General features: G+C 41.4%; 3 protein-coding genes and 2 non-coding genes across 7 annotated transcripts in view; 4 read left to right on the forward strand and 1 right to left on the reverse strand.

The window, feature by feature from the left end:
- The first annotated feature begins 1092 nt into the window (after nt 1-1092).
- On the forward strand, nt 1093-4773 carry nkrf (NFKB repressing factor). The gene is made up of 3 exons (XM_015947689.3): nt 1093-1302; nt 1550-1668; nt 1946-4773. The coding sequence occupies exons 2-3, from the start codon at nt 1578-1580 to the stop codon at nt 4177-4179; spliced, it is 2325 nt and encodes a 774-aa protein (XP_015803175.1). The 5' UTR covers nt 1093-1302; nt 1550-1577; the 3' UTR covers nt 4180-4773.
- Nucleotides 4774-4807: 34 nt separating this feature from the next.
- On the reverse strand, nt 4808-9398 carry ube2a (ubiquitin-conjugating enzyme E2A (RAD6 homolog)). Its single transcript, XM_015947703.3, has 6 exons — nt 9148-9398; nt 8025-8105; nt 6243-6268; nt 6002-6091; nt 5822-5910; nt 4808-5635 (listed from the first exon to the last, which is right to left on the reverse strand). The coding sequence occupies exons 1-6, from the start codon at nt 9189-9191 to the stop codon at nt 5507-5509; spliced, it is 459 nt and encodes a 152-aa protein (XP_015803189.1). The 5' UTR covers nt 9192-9398; the 3' UTR covers nt 4808-5506.
- Nucleotides 9399-11632: 2234 nt separating this feature from the next.
- trnae-uuc (transfer RNA glutamic acid (anticodon UUC)) lies at nt 11633-11704 on the forward strand. Its single transcript has one exon. It is a non-coding gene; the product is annotated as a tRNA-Glu (tRNA).
- Nucleotides 11705-11978: 274 nt separating this feature from the next.
- trnae-uuc (transfer RNA glutamic acid (anticodon UUC)) lies at nt 11979-12050 on the forward strand. The gene has a single exon. It is a non-coding gene; the product is annotated as a tRNA-Glu (tRNA).
- A 168-nt stretch (nt 12051-12218) lies between these two features.
- The window catches only part of elf1 (E74-like ETS transcription factor 1), a 47640-nt gene continuing 35499 nt past the window's right edge, over nt 12219-24359 (forward strand). Inside the window, exon 1 of one of the 3 annotated variants that reach the window (XM_054739165.2) lies at nt 12219-12639. The gene's annotated coding sequence lies outside the window, so the exon portion shown is untranslated. The other 2 variants (XM_015947662.3, XM_054739164.2) reach the window with 2 other exon arrangements.

Genomic DNA, 24359 nt, shown 5'->3' on the forward strand with positions numbered 1-24359 from the left:
GGGTCAGATCATTGGCATCAAGCAGAGAAAACATTTAAGGAGATTGTAGAAACGACTAAAATTTGGTTAAGAACTGTCCAATGCATTATTAAGAACTGGTCTGATGAGTCCAGGTGGACCCTGTTCCAGAGTGATGGTGCATCAGGGTAAGTAGAGAGGTGGGTGAAGTGATGCACCCGTCATGCCTAGTGCTTACTGTACACGCCTGCGGGGGCAGTGCTATGATCTGGGGTTGCTGCAGTTGGTCAGGTCTAGGTTCAGAAACAGGATGTGCTCCAAGAATGAGGTCAGCTGACTCCCTGAATAAACAGAATGACCAGGTTATTCCATCTTCCCTGATGACACAATGAGATGCCAGGATTCATGGGGCTCAGACAGTGAAAGAGTGGTGCAGGGAGCATGAGACATCATTTTCACACATGGATTGGCCACCACAGAGTCCAGTCCTTAACTCCATTGAGAATATTTGGGAAGTGCTGGAGAAGGCTTTGTGCAGCAGTCAGACTCTACCATAATCAATGCAAGCTCTTGGTGAGACACAACACTGGATGGAAATCTGGTGACATTCATTATTCTATACCTCATTCATATAAATAATTGTGTTTTTATCAATTGTCTTTGAATTAAAAAATACTATTTCTACATATCTATAAACCTGCTCTTTATTATAATAACCAGTTATTTTCAATCGTGTTGGTGGTTGTTTGGGGCAAAATTAGACATAATTCTCTACTACCAGTTTGGGAGAACAGAATGAGGCAGAGGGGCAACCCATAATCTGTATAGTTCCTCCAACCCCAGCAGACGTAATCTCAATCTTGAGTTAAAATTAGCAGAATCCGTAGAACGTTTCATTTACAGTTCAATGTTTACGAACTAGGATGCAGATTTCATGTTTCCAATGTGTGTAACACATGAAGGATTGTAGGTGGCGGTATTGTACATTTTCAGTTTGCCAGCAGCCATTAAACCACAGAAGTAGAAGAATTGACGTCTTCGACGCCATGATTTTATGCTGTGACCAGAAAATGGATGCTTCTTCTTGATGTTTCTGTATATCTGCTAGAGCTTTGTGCTACATATTACTGGTTTTATGGAGTCTCATTTGAAAACACAGCGTAGCGAGTTGGTTTCCCTGTAGACCACAATGACCCTGGGAACGGTTAGAAACCCTTAGGCTTCGGAGTTGCTAGCTAGCTAAAAGAGGCTAGCCGGATATTTCGAACCGTTGTATTAATGAAATTGTGCGATTTCCCCAGCTTGTTACAGAAGCATAACTTGGACTAGAGGCTACATCTTAAGGTAATAAAAATAATAGACACAACTAGTTTGACATTGTGTTTATAGATGTAACAACTGTCTTGATAAACGTGCTTGCTTGTCACCGACTGCGTCACTCTGCTGAGCCTCGTGTTAATTCTAAATCCTACTGATCTTTAAGATTCATTGCTCGGTATTAATGACAACTCATAGATATTTGCAAATTTGTCTCAGATGATATTATATTTTTAGCAATTACATTTATATACATATTCGTTTTCATTAACAGGCATGGCCCGGATTTGACGGCGCTGGTGATGGCAGAAAGGACTGACGCGGGCGAAATGTCATCCTTTGACCCAAGTTATGGTTCAGAAGCAAAAAAGAGACCTCTTTCTTCTGATGGCGGTGAGGGATCTGAGTTGGGCTGCTGCATGTGTTTGGAGATGTTTACATTTTGATGCTTACTCACATTATACACATTTATTATAACCCAACATATCTGGGTTAGACTAGTGTTTGACTGCAAAAAAGCTGGTTTGCTAATCATCGCAGTAGTAGTGCGAAATCTTCAGCTACTATAAACGTTTGGAAATGTTGACCAAGCTGATTGTCCTATTCTGGCATATAAACAGCAGATTATTGCTAGATTCATGTTTTCTAATGCAAAATCTTGTTACTGCAGGAGACGAGCCCATGAGGAAAATGCCTGTCACAAAATTCGGCTCCAGACCTCAGTTTGAACCTGTGCACTTTGTCAGTGGTGGAAACAGTGGAGGATTTGGTACTGATGAGAAGGAAAACAATAAGGAGCGCAGGAGGAGTGAGTCACATGGTGTGAGACACTGGGATTCCCAACACACCACCTCATCTTTCTACAGCAGCACTAGCAGGGCACAGGGCTTCTCTTCTCTTAGGCCTGCTTTTGACCGAATGCCATCACACTCTTCTGACTTTTGGGGTTCTCACAGAGACGGAGAGATTTCCTCAGGTAGCACTAGTGGACTAGGTTATGGAGGTCATGGATCATCTTCAAACTATATGTCTAAAACACAGCAGGACTACACAGCCAAGTACGAAGCCCACGCCTCTTTTCACAGCTTGGACTCTTATTCTAAGCCCCAGAGATTCAATGGGCATGGAGGAGGTAGTAGAACTGGAGGTTGGGATTCGGGACGTCAGGGTTTGGGTTACGGTCATCAGGACAGGCCCTCATCCAGTGGGCCTTTTAGCAGAGTGTACAACAGTCCGGGTAGAAGCAGTCCTAATGTGTCTCTGCCAGGCCCTTCACAGCCTCATCTGGTTTCTCAGTTGACTTTAGATGAAAAGCAGAGGCTTATTGCCAGTGTTGCTAATGCACTGGCCATAGCTTTCCGGAACCCCGTGTTAATGACTGGGAGTGACTCACCAAACTATAATTTCATGTTGAGCCGCAGCATCCAGGCCTGCAAAACCAACCCTGAGTATATTTATGTCAACCTGAAAGACATTCCTCCAGCGGACCTACCAAAGAACAGAAAAGTACCGACAGATGGTTATGCCTGTGAATTAAGATGTCAGGGTGTGTATCTTGCTACTGGATATTCTGGCAGCAAAAATGGAGCAAGAGACCGGGCTTCTGAGCAGGCTGTCAAGCTGTTCCTAAAACCAGTTGAGGTTCGCCTCGTGCAGCGGAAGTACAGACGTTTAATAGTCAATGACATGGTTGTGTGCCAGATGCACAGCCCAACGCCACCATTTCTACCTGCCCTCCGAAATCCAGAAGACAAACCAGCACCCAGCTCTAAGAACCAGTATGAGCCTGACAGGCATAAACACTGGACAGAATTTGTGGTCATGGACAATGCTCACGATGCCATCTGCATTCTGAACAACTCGAATGCTTTCAATCGCATGAAGATTGATTACAAGTTTGATCAGTTACCAAACAATATGTGGCTGTGTAGTGTTTTCCTGCAGGATGAGCTGGTCGCACAGGCGTCAGGAACTAAAAAGAGCTCAAAGCACGCTGCAGCTGAAGCAGCAGTGAACAAACTTCGAATGAACCAAGCACAACGAGAACACCAGCAGCAACAGCAACAATCACAGTCCTCCAGAGGAAATAACCAGTCACATATTGGTGGACATGTAGGACAGCAAGGTAACAAGAAGCAACTGAGTGAGCTTGTAGTCCTCGAGAACTCCGACAATGCAATCTGCATCATAAACGATACTGCTCAGTTTAATAAAGTCACCGCTGATTACAAATTCTCAGTTCTACCTGATCATCGCTGGAAGTGTGAAGTGTATCTCGAAGGACAATATGTTGCTGCAGGAATTGGGCCAAAGAAAATGGTTAAGCACATTGCTGCAAATGAGGCTTTAGCGACTTTAAGACAAACACAAGCTGTGGTGAAATCCAACCTGCGAAAGGAAGGACACAACGACACTATTTCCCGTTCTCAGATTCAAGGTCGCTCAGGTGAGGAGGCCATAAAGCAAGAGATCAAGGAAGACAACATCGGAAACCAGCTTCTCCGTAAAATGGGCTGGAAAGGAGGTGGTCTGGGCCGTGATGGGGAGGGTATCGCAGAACCAATCAGAGTGAAAGAGCAGTTCTCCAGAGAAGGTTTGGGGATGGACACGGATAAAAATGGGAATCAGCTGACCAAGCGCGACATTGAGGACATAATTCGAAATTATGCCAGTTCAGACCGAACAGACGACCTTCGGTTCTCCAATGAGCTGACCAATGATGAGCGAAAACAGATCCATCAGGTGTCCCAGAAGTACGGCCTACGGAGCAAGTCATACGGACAGGGATGGCAGCGGTTTCTTGTTGTGAGTCGCAAAGTACACAAAGACCAGCTGATAGGTCAACTTTTACAGGAAGGACAGGTGGGACGATACGAGCTTGTTAAACCTCAGGCCTCTCATTAAAATGCATGGAAAATAGGCTAATTTCCATCAAGTTGGACTTTTAAAACTATCCCAAGTGTACCTGCTGTCTGTAATCCAGATCATTTAATAGGCTGGAAATGATCAGGTATAACGGACTTTTGCATTCCTCAACTGTGAGCTCCTCTACTTCAGCGGGGTGCGTAATCCTAGTTTCCAGCCTTTGTACATCTGAGCTTGTAGTCTGCTTTGTGGGATTATCTCCTGACAGTGAAGATTTTCCATTTCAATAGAGAAACTTTTGTTTGTAAAATCATTGTTTTATTTATAAACCTGGCAGAATATGCAGCTTTTTTGCTTGTTTTGGAAAAATTATGACAACTGACTCATTAAAAACAAGGATTGGAGTGGTATTAACATCCAACTGTAGCTAAGCGTTCCAGTCTCACTGTAGTGATATCTGTAATCGCAGTATTAGTTTTTACGGCATAGTCCCACAGAAGCTGCGTCAGTGGTCAAAAAATCTCAAAATTGTGGTCTTTGTTAAATGTGGACTGTTTGTGAGTACAGTTAGCCTGTCTGCTTGTTTTCACAGTTGTACATACTTATTAAATAAAATTGATAAGACTGGTTTCATATTGTGTCAGATATTAAAAGAACACAAGAAAAATGATGTATATTTACTTTATTTACAAGAGAATGTACAGTTCGTTACATGGGTTACCAGTGCAAGGTTTTAAAATCTGAAAGACACTGTTATAAGATAGTAAAATAGAAATGTTTTCACAGTTAACCCATTAAAACAATTCCACCATTAAAAATATTTAGATAATCTTGCTGCATGTCTAAATGGGTTAAATGTTAGCATTTGTTACACTGAAATCAAGTTAGGTGTCTAGTCTGGATGCTAAATATTGTTTGTGTTGACAAGTTTAATGTTTTTTATTCAAAAGGCAAGAGAAGCAGAGTGGAAAACATACACCCCCAAAAGGCATCTGTTGAATGTTTGGGGGTGAAGTCCACTGAAATAAAGAAAACCCCATAGCTTAGGTTTTTATATATATAAACTGGCAGCATCTACACAGCAAACCACACAGTTGACCACCAACCAGTATACTTGAGTTAAACAGGTAAAAGGTGCAGCCCATCACACTAAGTAAAGATTTAGTGCACATAGCAAGTAACCCAGATATAACAAGGTACATGAGCTTCTGACAAACCACTGCTCTTGTCACACAGCATTCAGCAGGAGTGAATGCCACAGCACTACAGCATACAAACAGTAGAAGACATACTGAAGGGGTTTATGGTGTGTTGTTTTCTTGATTCAGGGCTGGACACTTGTTCATACTCTTAACAGAAACAAAGGTCAACAGTCACGCCAACTCTGTTCAACAATAGCAGAAACCCTCTTCTCGTACTCCCGTTTGTTTTCCTGGTAGAGCTGGGCTGCTTGGCTGTTGGCTGGACTGTTTGGGTTTGGCTCATCCAGTAAAGACTTTAAATATCCAGAGAACATCAGTGGGTTAGGTTTCATATAAGGTTTTATGACAGCTGTCACGTTGAGCTTGTCCGTCATTAAATGTGTAAAAATAGATGTAAACACATCTACTTGTTTACAAACTCAAAGTTTAAACGAACAGCGTAAAAACACATTTATTAATACAAAAGGGGATTTTAATACCTGTATTGAAGTTAGGATTGAAGACACATCATAAGTTGGACTCCAACGATTCTGAAGTATATCTAAGCATATGCTACCATCTGCATACACTGCAAAAAACAAACAAAACCATTTTGATCATTAAGTCTCAAATGTTCCAGCAGTAAAAATAAACAATAGGATCAGATTGTTACTGCATACCATTAGGATGAAACATTTTGGAGGCAAATCGCACTGTTGGTGGTTTATTTGGATATTCTTCTGTGAATTCTATGGTAAGTTTGAAGGTTCCTGAAAGTAAAAAAAATGTGTGAAGTGAAATGCAAGAACCATCTGGAAAAAGTGACAAACACGTCTGAACTTCATTGCCCTCTTCTACTGACATCTTTACAGGCATTAAAATATATTGGTTCACAAAGATAAAATATGAAAACGGACATACCATCTTCAAAAGGTGTACCCTCTGGTCTAAAACAGAAAAAAAGACAGCAAACTTGTAAGACATGTTGATACGCCTGACTCTGAAATTATTTTGTAAAAAAAAAAAAGTGCATTTTGGGTTCTTTGAATACCAGGCACACGAGAAAAAAAAACCTAGAGTGATGGTTTAGCGTTGATTTCGTCTACATCTATTGTCCTCTGTGTCTGACAGGAGGTAGACCATCTCAAGGCCAGGTATGTCCAAACTATGGCCTGGGGGCCATTTGAGGATGGATTTTCTGCTGACCCAATCACTTGTAAAGCCTGATTCATGCTTCTCCGTCAGCTCCGCAAGGGAGAGACACGCACGGATTGACGGAAGCGTTTTGCTCTCATACTTCTCCGTCTCCTGGGGAGCGTTGCAAAGCAATTCCCCACCAGGACAACAGAGGGCGTAGCGCTGTTCTGTGGTATCCTGTCATGTATCCGGTCCAAGATAGTGTGTTTATATTGTGTTTTTTTTATATAAGAGACTTTTTAACACAGACAAATTTATCTCTCGTTCTCCTCCACTTCTTCATGCGCTCGCCACCTCTAAACCCACGTTTCCTGTCATTTCCGTCCACAAATAAAACGCTTGCTGCGTATCTTTTCACTCCTCCAGTCACGAGGGAATTAAACGTTCATGTTTTTAGAGTTTTCTCGCGAGGTATTCTTCAAGCTTCTCCGTGTCTGCCTCGTTATCCTCGGCTCTCTTTATGTTTTTGAGGGCGCAATGGCGGCGGTGTAGACGACAGCGGCGTCCTGACCAATCACAAGCTTGCGTTGTCCGTCTCGACTGACGGATGTTTAGAAAAGAGAGCTCGACTCCGTCCGTCCTTGCGGAGCTCTCCAGCAGGCCCACAAGGACGTTGCGTGTCTCCGCGCTGACGCAGACGGAGAAGCATGAATCAGGCTTAAGTCACTTTGGACAAAAGCGTCTGCTATATACATAAACATAAACGTAAATGCTGATGATTTTGCCCCAGCATTCTCTTCCATCTGTTAAAGGTGGAATATGGAACATTCAAATAAAAAGCTATATTAAAAAATAAAAACACAGGGCGTTTAGAGGTGTGCACAATTAATGTACATTTTTTCCTTTAAAAGCTATATTTAAAAAAAAATCAAATTTTGATTTTGCCCTGCATGACACTGGGTTTATGGTTACATCTACCAGCCACTAGAGGGCACCGTAAATAAACTTAGTAATAGAAATTAGTCCTTATCCTATACGATCTGTCACTGGACATGGTGCTGGCTGCTCACCTAACACGTAAGCAACGAACCAACACCAAGACGGCTGGAAATGTTTTCTGTTGTTGCAGCTACCACCTCTAAACGCTAGGTGTCACCAGAGTGTCCAGGTTCCATATTCAGCCTTTAATGCGATTGGCACCTCTAAACCCATGTTTCCCGTCATTGCCGTCCACGAAAAAAAAAAAATTTGCTGTGTATCTTCGTACTCTTTCAGTCACGGGTGAATAAACATTTATATTTTTGGACTTTTTCCCATGATTCCAATACATCACTGGAATCACGAGAAATCTAGCTTTTGTGTAATATCTATATGTACATAAAACAGATGTTGCAAAAAAGATGCAGAGGTTTGTAATGTCCCATCTGTGAGATTATTTCTTGGAAAAAAGAACTGTTCATAAAAATATTATTGGCGAAGGGTCGATGGTCAAATAATTTGACCTTAGTGGAATTTTACCAGTCTGAACAGTTACTAGATCTATGATATTTTAGTTGACAAACGTACCCAAAAATTACGGCGTTCCACACCATGATATTGTTTTCTGATGGAGCACCACTAACTCCAGCTGGAGGATCTTCTTGCAGCCTGATGAATACAAAAAGAACACAAACAAATTAGAGAAACATACAGGTTTCACTCAAACCATAATGCACACAAGACAAAGTTGTCACAACTATGTATTGGGAGTCCATTGTATAATTAATTGCAAATATTCATAAGTCACACCTTCTGATGCACCGTCAAATGTAAGCCCATTAACCAATGCCCATCCCAGGTAGAAAGTCTTTCCATTTTAAATTATTGAAAATGTTGCAGTAAAAGTTGAAAAATGTTGAGAAAGAGGTTTTTAGCCCTATAGTTACGTTAAACAATGCCATTTTCTGCTGGGTCTGTAGCAGAGGACACTGATGGATTAATTAATATTTAAAACGAGCTATTTAATAGTCAAAACAATATGAAGGCAGGTTTAGGCCAGATCTCTGGCCTTCGGTATTGTTTGAGTGGAACATATGTAGCAAACACCATGTGCCACGGGTGAATATTTGTGTGTGCAGGTGTTCAGTGAATCCATGGCAGATGGTTGTTGATCCCAAATCTTAGGTGGTAATCTGGTGTTCAGTGAATCCATGGCAGATGGTTGTTGATCCCAAATCTTAGGTGTTAATCTATCTTGGCCTAGGAAGCTGTCTAGACCACGGTCGACAGTCTATCCAAACCTAAAGGGCTATTTGGCCACTCACTTAAACTACATCTGTAAACCCACAAATATCTTCAGGATTCACACAGATCATCATGCTGACATGAGATTAAACAGCAATTCTTTCAAACTTCTACGGCGATCAGGAATCGTGAATTACTCAATCAAGACGCTGCAACTTCCGACTGCTTTGCCTTTGCCGGTGGTAGTTGAGCATAATGAAATTGTTTTTGTAAAGATCATTTGTTCTTATACTCGCTAAAACCAAATAACGATTACTATTAGGCCCAATACAACTGTACTCATTAATTCTACAAACTATTTGTGATACTATGTGCTTTTTTAAAGACTAAAATAAGGCTAGCAAACTAGCTTCGGCATGCTAACATTAGCAATAGCTAGTTATCAGTTGTTTTTCAATAAACTTACCGTTTAAAGTCTCTCATTAAACGTCGTCTTGCCGGAGTTGACATCCTCTTAACACCGAAAGCGAACTATCCAACAAACACTTCAGCGGCTCTTGCTGAAATAAAAAAAAAATGTAAATGTGGTATTTTCCCTAATACTAGCTGGCCAGCCAACGTTAGCTAGTAGCTACTAGTTTGACAAATACTTGGCTGCCTCTGAGCCTACGGGCGATACCATTTACACTGGAAAAAGGGTGAAAGTTCTCGAGAACGTATGCATTTCTGAACCGTAAACCCCCAAATTCACAATTATGCAACATAAATAAATCAACAAAAGTTAGATGTCAACGTTACCCGAATAACGAATTCTAAATTATTATGAACATTGCTGGATTATTTTTGGTATTGCTAATGTTATTTGAAGGACACCATCCCTAAATTGCGTCATATGTTTGCACCCACATTTGGTTATTTGTTAAGTTATTTGCTATTTTGGTTGTATTGCTTTGATGTTCTCGTTTTCATGTATTTTACACATGTCAATGTATTATCTAATCCACGAGGATTTACGTGCAGCAACTTTTTAAGCACTAAGTATTCTCTGGTTTCAGCCACAGACAAACGTAGACACCCTGTAGACCAATAGTGTATCCTTCCTTCTCCTACAGACTGGCGCTGCCTATTGGAGCTTGTCGCAGTGGCCAGCCGCCATTTTAGATGGGTCTCCGTGCGCCCCCGGTGCATTCATTTCTACCAAGGAGTGGACTTACCCAGCTAAAAAACACATTTTATCAAGCTTTTTCACAAAATCAGACATAAGTTATGGCATGATAATTAAATAAAGAAAGAAATTAAAACAGTGTTTAGAAAGTGTAAGGAAAATGAGATATGAATATGAATAGGAAAGAGGGAAATTAGTGGATCTAGGGAAAAGTGGAATAGGTAGAAAAAACAGAATAAGGAGAGGGTGGTGATGAAGGTCACGCAAAAGCCAGCGTGAACAGGGGAGTTTTCAGCTGCTTTTTGAAGGAGACCACTGAGTCCACTGATCTCAGGCTCAGGGGGAGAGAGCTCCAGAGTCTGGGGGACACAGCAGCAAATGATCTGTCACCTTTGGTCTTAAGTCTGGTGCGCTCTACAACCAGAGGCTTTGGTCACTACCATATAAAATAATATTAAATAAAAAAATGAACAAAATAATAATAATTTTAAATCTAAAATCATTTCAGGTAGGCTAGAAAAGTCACTAGTAATGTCACATTATCTTTTTTCAATAGTACACCAGTTGTTGTAACAGTAGACTGCACAAAATGGGCATAGTTGCTCTCTCTGCGTTGCCTTTGGAGCAGAGGTGCCCAATCCTGGTCTTGGAGGGCCGGTGTCGGTACAGGATCTGCTCGGGTGCAGGATCGGCTCGGGGTCCTTGACGTCACATTACTGCAAATCTACTCGGCTTTCACACACACGTTTTGGAAAGACATCTGCAGTTTTGTTAATAAATTCTTCTTTGTTAACACCTAAATGTTTTCTTTATAATTGTAATTTGTTAATAAAACACCATATTATCTTTGTTTTGTATAGAATGTGAAACTGCATAAAACCAACATCGGACTGACAAAAAATAGAACAGTTCTTATATGTCAGCCATATCTGTTTGTATTAATGTGGAGTTCGCCTGTATATTTCCTTAGTTGTTATCTAAATACATCATTTGATTCAAAATATTGCTTGGTGTCCTTCAGTAAAGTTCTTATATTTTATTTTGCCCTATTTCATCAACATCAAGAGCTTTTGAGGGTCACTGTTTATATTTGCTTATATTTTATATTTCCTTTAGAAATTCAAACATATTTCCTCCAAAAAGTGTTGATTTTTGGACTACAGGACTACAGCCGCTAAGACTACGACCGCAAATTTGTTCTAACCAATCAAAATCATAACGTGAAAACGTAACTTCCGTAAGCTTCATGTTCAGCCAATCAACTACTTTGACGTCATCGCTAGTGGAAGGACCCCGAGCAGATCCTGCACCCGAGCAGATCCTGTACCGACACCGTATCCAGCATGTTTTAGTTTTAACTCTCCTTCAGTGCACCTGATTTCAATCAACAGGTTCACGAGCTGCTGCACAGGTGATTCAATCTCCGAATCAAGTGTGTTGGTGCAGAGAAACCAAAAAACCTGCTGCATACTGGCCCCCTAGGACCAGGATTGGGTACCCCTGCGTTGGAGAGTGAAGAGACCCATCCAATATGGCGGCTACGCTGTTTCATTTCATTTTTTCAGTACCACTGCAAGACCACAAGATGGTGCGTAGGCCCCAGACTCTAGAGTGCTTGAACGCAATAAAAATAAAGGTTTCAATGTTGGTCTCGGCATTTAAAATATATAGCTCATACAATATAATTATAAATGTATTTCATAAACAAATATATACATAGGCAAAAAATATATGTATGTGTGAGTCACAAGAATAAGATAACTGTGCGCCACGTCAGGTATACAGATCCCATATGGTCTAGCGGTTAGGATTCCTGGTTTTCACCCAGGCGGCCCGGGTTCGACTCCCGGTATGGGAACTAGTATTTTTGAGTGGACCAACTGGCTGTATTATTGGATACAGACATGATGTTTTCCAGGGAATCTATGATAGACCCCGCCCGCTCAGGAATTACCGTCTGTAATCCACATTTCCTGGAAGATGCCCGTTACGTCTCGTCTTTCTGCAAAACCTATCATACAATATAATTATAAATGTATATCGTAAACAAATATATACAAGAGCAAAAAAGAAATACACCTCCAAATTACAAAAATAATAGATATGTGCGCCTTCATAGGATCTCATACAGATCCCATATGGTCTAGCGGTTAGGATTCCTGGTTTTCACCCAGGCGGCCCGGGTTCGACTCCCGGTATGGGAACTGATAATTTTGAGTGGACCGATGTGTTCCTGTCACTGCCAACATTAATTCCTCATTGGCTGTATTATTGGATACAGACATGATGTTTTCCAGAGAATCTATGATAGACCCCGCCCCCTCAGGAATTACCGTCTGTAACCCACATTTCCCGGAAGATGCCCGTTACCTCTTGTCTGTCTGCCAAAACCTATCTCGAGCCAGCCGAACAGCGCTTAAACAACAGCGGTTTCGTTCTTCACTTTATTAGCGCACTCCACTGAGTTGGGTTAATTGCCAGTAAACTCGCACCTGTGCGCGTGAGTAACGGTTTAAAAAAAGGCTTGTTTTCTTTAACTTGTACCAAGGAATTGAACCATTGTTTTGTATTAAATTAAAACCGAGATAACAAAAAGATACTTTTGCCTCATGGTGTAAAACTCGCCTCTGACAAGACATGCCAAACTTTGCGACTGAGCCAATTATTTCCCAGGAAAATGTGACTGCTAGGAATTCCCCACGCATCAGCAGCCTGTGACGGAGAAAACCGCGACCTTGTGTCAGGAGGAAGCTCGGGAGAGCAGCTCAGGAGCAGCTGTAGCAGCGGCGGCGGGTGGGTAATCTGACATAGGGCTGTAGCTTTAGCACCGTTCAGCCTCCTGCTCCTCAAACCAGGCATCATTATGTGAAGTCACGTCGCCGACTTTCACGAAAACAGCCGCTGAAGTACTTGTGTAACGCCTCTGAATATGCTTCACTGATCTATCGGGGTAAGTCCACCAAGTTTCTAACCGATTGTGCGTTCTCCTAATGTTTGCTTGGATACTTGAGGGATTGTTGTTAGTATTTAGTGTGAAATTCCAAGATTTTTAGCTGATTCCGACATTATTAAGTGGGGGATGTTGCAGCAGATTAAATGTATTTGAATCCACTTTAACAGTAATAAATTTGACATATTAAAGGATTAAGAATGCACACACACACACACACACACACACACACACACACACCACACACCACACACACACTGATGCAGGGATGATGGTGATTCTGCTTTGTCTGTCAGCTGGCATGTGACTACATTGATGGTGGGAGCATGCTAAAGATGTTTACAGTTCATACAAGAGTCACAAGTAATAGAAGAATACCACACTGGTTTCATCCTGGGTTGAGTTTCAGTGAAAGCTTGTGAGAAAACTGGAGTATTGCTGACCCCTAGGTCAGCTGTTTCAACCTTTTGTCTGGAGTGTGTGTCCCAGAGCAATATCCAAGTCTGTACAACTTGTACTCTTCACTACGAATAACAGATCTAAGAGCTGAAATAACTAATTTCCTTTAACAAAAGTGTCAACAATTTACCTGAGTTGGCTTTAAAGCAAGAAAAATATGTGCCACTCATTGCTTTAGACTTCCTCATCATGAAAAAATGAGCAAAACACAGTAGAGGACTAGTGTGGGAGAGTCCCAGGCTTTTGCCGAGGACAAACGTTGATGATTTCAAGTTTTATCCAGGAATTCTTTACAGAATTGAAGTTTTTTTTCAGGCTGTTTGTCAACCCTAATCTGTGGGGAGTCCAAATGCTTGCCAGATGTTTACATTTTTGGGCTGAGATGCTTGTATCCTGGGACGGACAAACACTGTCTTATTGGTTGGCCTCGTGTGCTCACTTCAGAGCAGTGACGCAGAGGGAAGGGGAGGGTTGCAATATGTTAGTTGGTCACTAGAGAGAGGACCTGCAGCTAGAGCCGCTGGCCCTCCCTTCCTCCCCTCCCAAGTCTTCCCATGACTGGCAGAAGCTGGTGGATATTTGGAAACTTTAATCCTCTGAAAACAATTAGTCCAAGTGGAGTTGTCTTGTTTGTTTCAAACATTTGAATTGTTTCAGGAACATCTTGTGACACTGCTGCCCACACATTAGCCTCCAGTGTGCCGCCCCCCATTCTTCTTTGATGTCTTTAAATTAGCAAAAGCCTGAGCAGTTCCAGTTCCCAGCAGCCTCATCGTCCTGGTCCTGTGGCAGCCTTGTCATCAGCAGCAGCTGAGGAGTGTGATGATGAGAGAGGACAACAGCAAAGAGCTGTGGTTCTCCATTTTGTGGCGAAGGGCTCCTCAGACATCAGATCCCTCGTCTTGCAGAATATGTACTCACCTCCCCTAATGGGCCTTGGTATTGATTTGATTTCACAAAAAGAAGAACTGGGCTTTTATGGTGTGTAGAAAGCTGCACTCCAGTTTCACCAAAAGCTTTCAGCAGAGCTTTGCTAAACCAGAGGAATATTACGACTCTTCCTTTTGCAAGTTGGCATGTGTAGTAATGTTTAAAACCCAGCGGAGGTTCCTGTTTCTGCACAGCGTTTATTTATCGTTGATGTTTTTTGTGTGTTTGCTTTCAGCTGAAGCTTTGTTTGCCTTCTCATGAAACAAAACTGTTTTTGTCATGACTGTTTTTATTTTTTTTTTTTATTTTAGACCAGACCACATAATGTCCTCATTGTCTAAGGGTAAATTAGTGTCATTTGGTACCTTAGAAACCACCACAAGATGGCAATGTTTATATGCTCTGACTGAGCAGCCACGGGACAGGACTGAAACCTTGGATGATCTGCAGAAAGGCATGAACTGACTTGAAAAGAGAAACAAAACTGTTGGAAGTTCCCTTTTTTTAGTTTAAAAAAATCACCGCTTGTTGGGCTTGTTTCTCTTCAGGGCTTCCAGTGGAAGTATTGTTCACTAAAGTTCCCCATTTGGTGTCTTGCTGAACTAGGCCAGGTTCTTCACACCTGACTATCACCTTGTCAGACATGTTTGATTGCCAGGCAGCAGCATAAACCGCCGTGACTGGACGTGACGTCAAACAGAAAAGAGAGACGAGGGAAATTCCACCTGTAACCTCCTTGTGCTCTCGTGCTGCCTGGCTCAGCATGTGACTCGGGACGAGTCATCCAGCCTTCGCTGCTCTATCGTTGCATTTATCACAGTGATGTCATGCTGTCAGACACGCTAGTTATTTTTAGCAATATATATAGGAGAAAAACTTGGCTCTACTTTTTTGAGTGTGTGTGGTGAGGCTGTTTATTCAGGAAGTCAGAGAGGTTTTGTTTATTTCTGTGGTAAAACAAAATCAGCTGAGAATCTTTTGCTTTTCTTAGACAGATGGAATAATTTCATGTTAAAGTCATTTGATGTGCATTAACAGAGATCCGAGGAGCTCAGTAGCAATTTTAGTGTATATTTTTATAGAATTAATAGAAGAGGGATGATTAGTAGAGCATATTTTAAATGTTCATTGAGACCCAAATAATGGATTGTTTCTTCACTGGTTTGGTGTTATTGTTTAAAAAAATAAAATAAAAAAATCAAACAGCTGACTATCCACCTGTCATCTTGTTTGAAACAACCTAGTACACATCCTGTCTCTTTAAGTCCCACCTCCTAGACAGCCTGTCATCCTCTGATTAGTCTCGTGACTCTGAAGTCAGGAACACACTGTGGCCTAGTCCACACGTAGCCGGGGTTTTTAAAAACGAATATCCGCCCCTCCAAAAACTTGCATCCACACCACTGCGTTTAAAAAAAAAACTCTGTCCACACGTACCCGGATAAATATGTTGTTAAGGACATGCCAGACCTGTAGGCGGCAGTACTTCCCCCGTTCTTAACCTCGTCCTTCATGTGTGGTCTTCCGCAAGGAGCAGTAATTCCTCTTGCAAAAACAAACAAGCAGAAAGCGCTTGGACAATTGATGGATCGGGTAGTGACAGAGCGCAGCTCTGAGGGCATCCATGCTGTCGGCTAGTGTAAACACAGGTCGCACACGTGATGTCAGCATTTTTTTGTCGCGGAAAGTGACGTTGCGGACCTTAAAACTCCGGTTTTGTCCGTCCACACGCAGACACCCAAAACGGAGAAAACGCAGCTCTTCACTTCGGCCGGAGTTTTTAAAAAGATCCGTTTTCGTGTGAAAAAACTCAGTTTTCGTGTGGATGACAGGCCAAAACGTAGAAAAATATCTACGTTTTGGCAGATCCCCGGCTACGTGTGGACAGGGCCTGTGTGTGTGTGTGTGTGTGTGTGTGTGTGTGTGTGTGTGTGTGTGTGTGTGTGTGTGTGTGTGTGTGTGTGTGTGTGTGTGTGTGTGTGTGTGTGTGTGTGTGTGTGTGTGTGTGTGTGTGTGTGTGTGTGTGTGTGTGTGTGTGTGTGTGTGTGCATGTGTGTGCGCGTGTGCGTGCGAACGAGTGACAGAGTGATATATCTTAAACAGCTGGACAGATTTGACAGACGTTTTCTGTCAGCTGGGATTGTTGCAAAACAATTCCCCGCCAGGGCAACAGAGGGCGTAGCGCTATTCTGAGGTATCCTGCCACCATTAAAGTCATGTATCTGGTCCACGATAGTATCTACTATTGTGTTTATTTTATCAAATAGTTGACTATTCTAATGACTAACTCGACGGTTAATCTAACTTTTATTTTTCTGTTGCACGATTAATAAAAAACAGAAATTCTCAAATACCCCCCCAAATTGTAATTAACTGGTATTGCAAATGAATAAGAACTACAGGCCTTCCATTTTGTATAACACCAGCTACTTTTACATGGGCACAAGTGATCTGAATGAATGCCCTATCCGATCAAAAATTCTTCATGTAAACACATCAATCGGAATTTTCGGATCCAATAACGTCCCTGAGACTGAGGGAGGTGGTTTTGTTCGATCATCATTCCGAATCGACGACCATTTACACAACCATTCGGATTGTTGGAGTAAAATAATGCCCACTGCGCATGTGTGCGACTTCACAATGTCTTTCCGCCATTGCAGACGCTCCGGACAAGGCAAAAACATGTCGGGAGGTAAACAGAAGTGGTCCATAATTAGGGAACATAAGTCAACGACGAAGCTACAGAATAAGAAAATAAAATGCGAGGGAAGACATGCGGACAAGATGGCGTTTGATTACAGTTTTTTTCTGGCAAAGACTACTCTGTGCATGCTCAACCTATTAAATCTGGTTGAATGCTTGGTGCTTGAATTCTGAGGGCATGATCAGATCTTTTCAGTTGGTGTCCATGTAAACAGAGATTTTGGATTTCTGATCAACCAAGATTTGAATTGGATGGGGGAAATTTGGTGCATGTAAATGTAGATACTGCTTTTATTTTGTTGCAGTGGGTTGTGTTCTGGTGACATGTAGAGCTTGGGAGTGCCAGCTTCTGAGCCTGAGAGCTGGTTGGAGACAGAGTTTTGTTCTTGTGCTGCTTTGTTTTGGTCACTCATGTGCATGTGGTGAGTGATGTTATGACCTTTCCTGGGGAGTTTGGCTCATGTACAAAATGGAAGGAACAATAAAACAAGCTTTAAAAGTTAAAATGATGATCAGGTTTATTTACAAAAAACAAATATTTCAGTAATCAAAAGATGTCCCACTAAAACTGGTAAAGATTACTAGGTTCTTAAAGACCAAACTAAGGATCTCAAAAGGTATGAACTTAAAACTGGGCGAAAGCTCTAGCTGCCACCGCTAATCTACATTAGTCAGCACAAAAGTGGCTACAACCCTGTTAATGTTACAAATTGGGTGAGGGTCATTTATAACATGTGCTGTTGAGTGCTAACGGGTCACGTGAGATCTTGTAATGCTATGCCAACTAGTAGGAGCTAACCGTTATCATTAGCAACACCACCACAAAGAAAAACTCTTCCAGACTTGGATTATTTGTAGAGATTAAACATCTCTGTTGTGGTAGAATTGTGTTGCTGTTATTCAATTCAAGGCAAGATGTCCAAATATCAGAAAATAAGACTCAAGTGCTGCTGTCTGCTGCAACAGACTTGCCTGTGCTAATCCCAGAGCTTCTGGGCTTTTTTTGCCCTAAGTACGACTTGCAAGGCATTCATTCCTACCAGAGAGCACTGCAAATGTATTGATTAAACAAGTGTCCCACACCTTTAACACTTTGCTGTGAGAAATTTAGTCTAATAGTAAGGACATTCAACACTCCTACCTGATCTTTGTGCATATGGATTTAGACCAGATCAGACTGGGATTTATGGAATTTGAAACACATCAAACATGTTTTTGTTTGTTTTTGTTTAGCTATTTCTTCTCAATTCATACAAAACTCACCAGTGTCTGTAAATGTGTGTGTTTACATGTGTGTGTGTGTGTGTGTGTGTGTGTGTTATTTACTGGATTTCAATAAAACATGTTCCAGTAAACAGCAGAATACTGCATGAACACACATTTTTTACCTAAAATCACAGTTTGTGCAGCGCAGATGAAACACAATTTATTGTCGATGAGAGCAGTTCTAACCAACACAAGTCTGACTGAGACAAAGACGCTGTTGATATGGATTACTTAACCTGTACACACACACACACACACACACACACACACACACACACACACACACACACACACACACACACACACACACACACACACACACACACACAGACACACACACACACACAGCAGAACGTTGTAGACAGAGCTGCTGTTGGCTGTTTGCTCTTGCAGCATGATGACATCATGAGATCACTTAACCCTGTTATGTAGCTGCATGTCTGTTGCTCACTGGGCTCCGTGCAGTGCTGTGCTGCAGCTCTGATGTACATGTAATCACATTAGAGAAAGGCTTGTTTGTAGTGGTCTAGCTTGCTGTCTCAGAAATTAGTTTTTCACAAAAATAGAAACCGTCTGTCTGCAACTTTTGCTGCTTAATGACAGTTCAGCCTAATTTCTTCATGTCAGCTGCAGTTAATGAGTTTGTTTAATTGGGGACTCTCATGTTTAGTTGGGAGATGCTGAGTTATTATTAAATATAATTTCATCAAATGCTACTAAGCAACAAAACTTTGGCAGGTCTGATAAAATTCACTTTTTAAGTTCTTTTGGGTTCAGTTCAGAGCGGCGGTCTGTTCTCAGGCTTGCAGAATTATTTACCTACATGCAGCCAGTGAGTATTATAATCAAGACCCTGAGCTACTGTTTGATATACTCTGTGGATCTCGTAGCATTTTATTAATAATGAGCCAGAGATGAAGGGCTCTTGAGTTAAAATGTGCTTCTGATTGACGTATGGTGACAAAAAGTCACGTGTAGCATAGAAATAGTTGTTAAAGACCACAATTGTTTATCATATTTGGATGAGGAAAATATTTGTGCAGTAAATGATATAAAATAGCAATGTATCTGGCTGCTGCTAGCTCAAGTAGCCCACAGAGGTGTGATGCAGATGATGTGGATTCCTGGCCTTCTGTTCAATATTTAATGATACACCGTGTGTGTGTGTGTGTGTGTGTGTGTGTGTGTGTGTGTGTGTGTGTGTGTGTGTGTGTGTGTGTGTGTGTGTGTGTGTGTGTGTGTGTGTGTGTGTGTCTTGGGCAGCATTAGATAGACTACTGATCAATCTAAGCAGTATGTTGTGTTTTCAAATATTGATGGTGCTCCAGGTTTAGTGGCACTCGGCACACAAATAGAACATTACGGTAACTTGTCCTTTACAAATAAATCACCTATAGCTGACAAAACTTTGCACAAATATTTGTGTTATGAGTCAAAACCAGAGAGTTGTATGCCATATTTAGAAAAAAAAGTTTTTTACTTAAATGTGACATTTTGTCTTCATAAGCTTTACCTTCTCTCTAATAAATTTAATCGACAACTAATAACGTGGTTTCGATGCGCTCAGCTAAAACCGGTATGCAAAATGCTCAAGAATTATTTTGAAGACTGATGATTTAGACTTATTAATCACTGATTTCATTTGGATTGTTTCATTCAAACAAGTCTTTAATTATTTCAATAGCATTATAATTTTTCTACTAAGTAAGACAAACCAGAGCATGTGAGAACTTTTTTATGTTAACCCACAGCAGCTACAGTAGTTTATCGGTCAAAAACGCTTTATTTTTTAATCATGCCTTCATTTCTATAGACAGATAAACTGAGCACCATGTTTACCTGTTGCTGCAAGAAGCATGTGATCTTTGCATCACTCTCTTCTCAAATGTGCTAATGAATCATTCAGATTCAGTGGGCTGTTTTGTTGCATTTTAAATGTTTTCTTTTCAACTGTACACACGCACGCACACACACACACGCACACGCACGCACACACACACACACACACACACGCACACATGCACACACACACACGCCGCTTTGTTAGGTGTTTAGCTGCCGGCGCAGTGAGTCATCTTGGGGTCACGGCTAAGCTCCAGACAGTCACCGTCCGAGAACGATAAATTGTGCATAACACCATGAGCTGTCAGCGTATTGAACAAACCAGAGTGTTAAAACTAAAAGTCTGACTCCAACCCGCTGGTGTTTTAAATTACTGTTGTGTGACCTTGGCTGACTGTCACACAAACCTGATAAGGGCTTTCATGTCATATTTTTTCATCTCATCGAGGCTAATAAGTTCAGGCTAATAAGTTCATCCTTCATTTTCTGGTTCTTCTCTAAGATGCACTTGCGTCTTGTCGACTCACGTTTGACAGCTTCAGCTGAAATCTCCTCCCAACACTTCTATATCTCACGCTGTCAAATAAACATTTAAAGATATTTTAGCTTTAAATTTGTTCTCCAATAAGGTATTTCATTGTGCCGTGTTTAGTTGTGGAGGTTTATCTGGTAAAACATGCCCTATAGGTTATAAATTGTAAGTCGTTTTGGATAAAAGTGTCTGCTAAATAAATAAACATAATAAATAAACAAAAAAAAGTTGTTTGGTCACACTTGGAACATTTTAGTTTTTGAGACCTCAGATACACATGTGGCAAAACCTTTTATTCTGGAAGCCCCTCAGCTCTTCCAACCATCAATCCATTCTCTTCTGCTTCCAGGCTTCGGTCGTGGGGGCAGCAACCTAAGCCAGGAAGCCCAGACTTCCCTCTCCCCAGCCACTTGGGCCTTCTCCTCTGTGAGAATCCCAAGGCGTTCCCTGACCAGTTAAGAGACATAGTCTCGCTAGTGTGTTCTTGGTTTTCCTTTAGGTCTCCTCTCGGTTGGACGTGCCCGGAAAACCTCTCCAGGGAGGCGTCTAGCAGGTAGGGATGGGTAGCTTTTGACATTTGAATCTATTTAGTACTAATTCCCAGTACCTAGGAATCGATACCGGTACTTAACGGTAACTATTTTCGATACTTTTGAGTGTTTAATATTTTAATTCTCTTTTATAATTAACTATATATTTTTCTCAATATATAACAATATTTGATAAATATCACGATAAATAACCTACAACTGTTTGTATTTTAACATCGTCCTTGTAGTTTTATAAGCTGATAATTAAACTGAAGCAAACATCTTTACTGTGAATTAAATTCACTAAGTATCTTCATTCCTTTTGCCGTCCTTTTTCATTTGATTTTTCCTACTGGGAAGTTAGAATTTCCGAGGAGAAAGCGAACGCACCATTAGCTGATAACAATGGTGGCAATGGAAGCTAACATATCAAGCTAACGTTATCTTAAACAGTTTATTTAACTGCTGGAGCAGATTAAAACGATGATGCCTCACACTTAGATCGTTGTCGCTGGTTTCATCTTCACCCAATCACCCGTCACATTTAGTAAAGTGAAGCCAAACTTTAGAGCGCCTTCATGTTCTTCTAGTCGGAAATTTGGAGTTCCGAGGAGAAAGCGAACGCACCATTAGCGAAACGGAAGCTAACATCAAGCTAACATTATCTTAAACATTTTATTTACCTACCGGAGCAGATTAAGATGAGGATGTCTCACTTAGATCGTTGTTGCTGGTTTCATCATCACCCAGTTACCCATCACATTTAGTGAAGTGGACCCAAGCTTTAGCGTGCGTTCTTTCTACCATGCTGCTCTGTTTACAACTGGCGACCGACGACATAATGCTCTTGCGCATGCGCAGCTGTCTAGGCAAGTTCTCGTTATGAAGGACGGGTACCGAAACGAGGCACCGTTTCAAATGACGTGAATCGGTGCTCAGTCGGTACTATGGAATTCGGTCGGTACCGTTAAAAAGTACCGAATTCGGTACCCAACGCTACTAGCAGGCATCCTAACCAGATGCCTGAGCCACCTCAACTGGCTCCTCTCGATGTAGAGGAGCAGCAGGTCTACTGCATCTGCTTTTTGATCTCACACCATATTTCCCTCACTCCTGAACAAAACCTCAAGATGCTTAAACTCCTCCACTTGGGGCAGGACCTCATCCCTGACCTGAATAAGACAATGTACTCTTTTCTGACTCAAGACCATAGTCTCTGATTTTGAGGAGCTGATTCTCATCCCTGCTGCTTCACACTCGGCTGCAAACCACTCCAGTGATAGCTGGAGATCACGTTCTGATGAAGCCAACAGGACCACGTAATCTGCAAAAAGCACCAAAACCGTTCCCCTCAACACCTTGGCTGCACTTAGAAATCCTGTCCATAAAAGTTATGAACAGCATTGGTGACAAAGGGCAGTCCAACTCTCACCAAACGAGCCAGATTTTGTTTTTCTGTAGTTTCTTCTTCAAACATTTAGTGCTTATTCCTGAATTTTCACCTTGGTACTTTGTCATTCTCCATCACACAGAAAATGATCAATAGTAAAATTGACAAGATAATATTTTGCTTTTGGGATGTTTTACAAATTAATGTATTAACTTCATGAGTTGTTGCAGCCTTATTTCGAAGGGGACATTTTATGAAAAACTCACCCTTTACATCTTTTTTGTGGGTCTCTACTGCCTCTATAATGTGAAAAAATGTCCATTCCTTTTCTGTCAGTGTTTGGTTTTAGGAACTATATAACTAAAACTAGTTGTTTAATAAAGTCTCCATTTGTGATGTCACAAATGGGGAAAGTAGAATAGGACCACCTTTTGCATCCAAAAAAGAGCATCTGCTGTATGAGCAGCGGCTCTACTTTGAGTCCCTCCCGGATATCTCAGCTTCTCAGCCTATATTAGCTCGAGTAGTGGATGGGTGGGCATGGCCAACTCCAGTTTGTTTTCTTAAAGTGACAGAGCCTTGAAAGGTACTGGAAGGTACTGAAATGGGCCATTCCCATCTGTACCTGGTCGGCCCGGCCCGGATAGCACAGCTTGCTTACATATCTTGGTGGCCTGCCTTTTTTCAGGGTGCAACAAAAGACTGTTTTTCAGCCCTCTTTCTGAGGGGGTCTGCTTCAGGCTGACCAGGGCCAACACACCCACTGCTGACAGCAAATTCACACCTTCCATTACAGCAAGCCTCTGATTGGTGGGTCGAATCAGCCCACATGGGCTTAAGGTATGTTCAATTCATTATCATTCATTATCATGCTGATTACATAGAAGCTGAAAATGTATCTGACTGCATTTCTTGCATACCTAAGCAAGGATGTGTGGAATCAACCGGGCCAGGCTGGGGCCGACTGGAGCTAACCGGGCAGGGCCGACCAGGTACAGATGGGAATGGCCCATAACTGTCAAGCATAAAACTGCTGAGAGCGCTTCATGTGAGATGGATCTAGTGCAAAGAACTTCATAAACATGTTTTGCATCAACATTAGAAATGCAACTTAATTAAAATTGTCATCATATGTCCCCTTTTGGGGGGAAAGTAACATCCTAAAACTTGGCTTGTTTGTAGGCTGCATTTTCCAAATTCATCAGCTCTTACTTGAGCTTACATGCTGAGATAACCATTAGCTTTTGAAGCGTTTGTAAACATTGAAATGGAGATCACAGTGATTCATGATTTAGAAATAACTACCAAATGCAATCTAGCCAAATCAAAGGTTTGTTCACATCAAACTGGAAGTCACAATGATTATTTTACCTCATGATGCTGCAGGTATTTTTGTAGCAACACAACACAATCTAATTATTTACATTGTTTGCTATGTTTGGGGTCATACCATACCACTTTATTTATATAGCGCTTTCAACACGGCATTACAACCATACAAAGCGCTGCACAAAAAACAAGCAAGAAAACACAAGTAAAAAAAATAGTCAGGTAGATGGAAAATGTAAAAAGGAGCAAAAGAAATATAAACAACAGACTATTAACAGTAAAAGCAAATAAAACCAGTAAAATCATTGCAAGCATGTTGCACAAAAAGTGGGCTTTGAGGTGTGCTTCTGTTGTTGGCCTTTATTATTCAAAGCAAGCACATGAGAGGAACAAGTGACCTCCTTTTCATTCTTAGGCAGCAAAGGAAAGGTGTGTCCTTTCAGATATGTCTACACAAATCACACACCGACGTCTGCTCCATGCAATACACAATCATTGCAGGAATAAAGCAAGAGCATTTGCATTGTGTGATACCGGGCTTTTTGTGTTTTCACACAGAGGTTGTATTTCATTCCACTG

The sequence above is a fragment of the Nothobranchius furzeri genome, chromosome 1 (assembly GCF_043380555.1).
Source record: "Nothobranchius furzeri strain GRZ-AD chromosome 1, NfurGRZ-RIMD1, whole genome shotgun sequence".
NCBI lineage: Eukaryota > Metazoa > Chordata > Actinopteri > Cyprinodontiformes > Nothobranchiidae > Nothobranchius > Nothobranchius furzeri.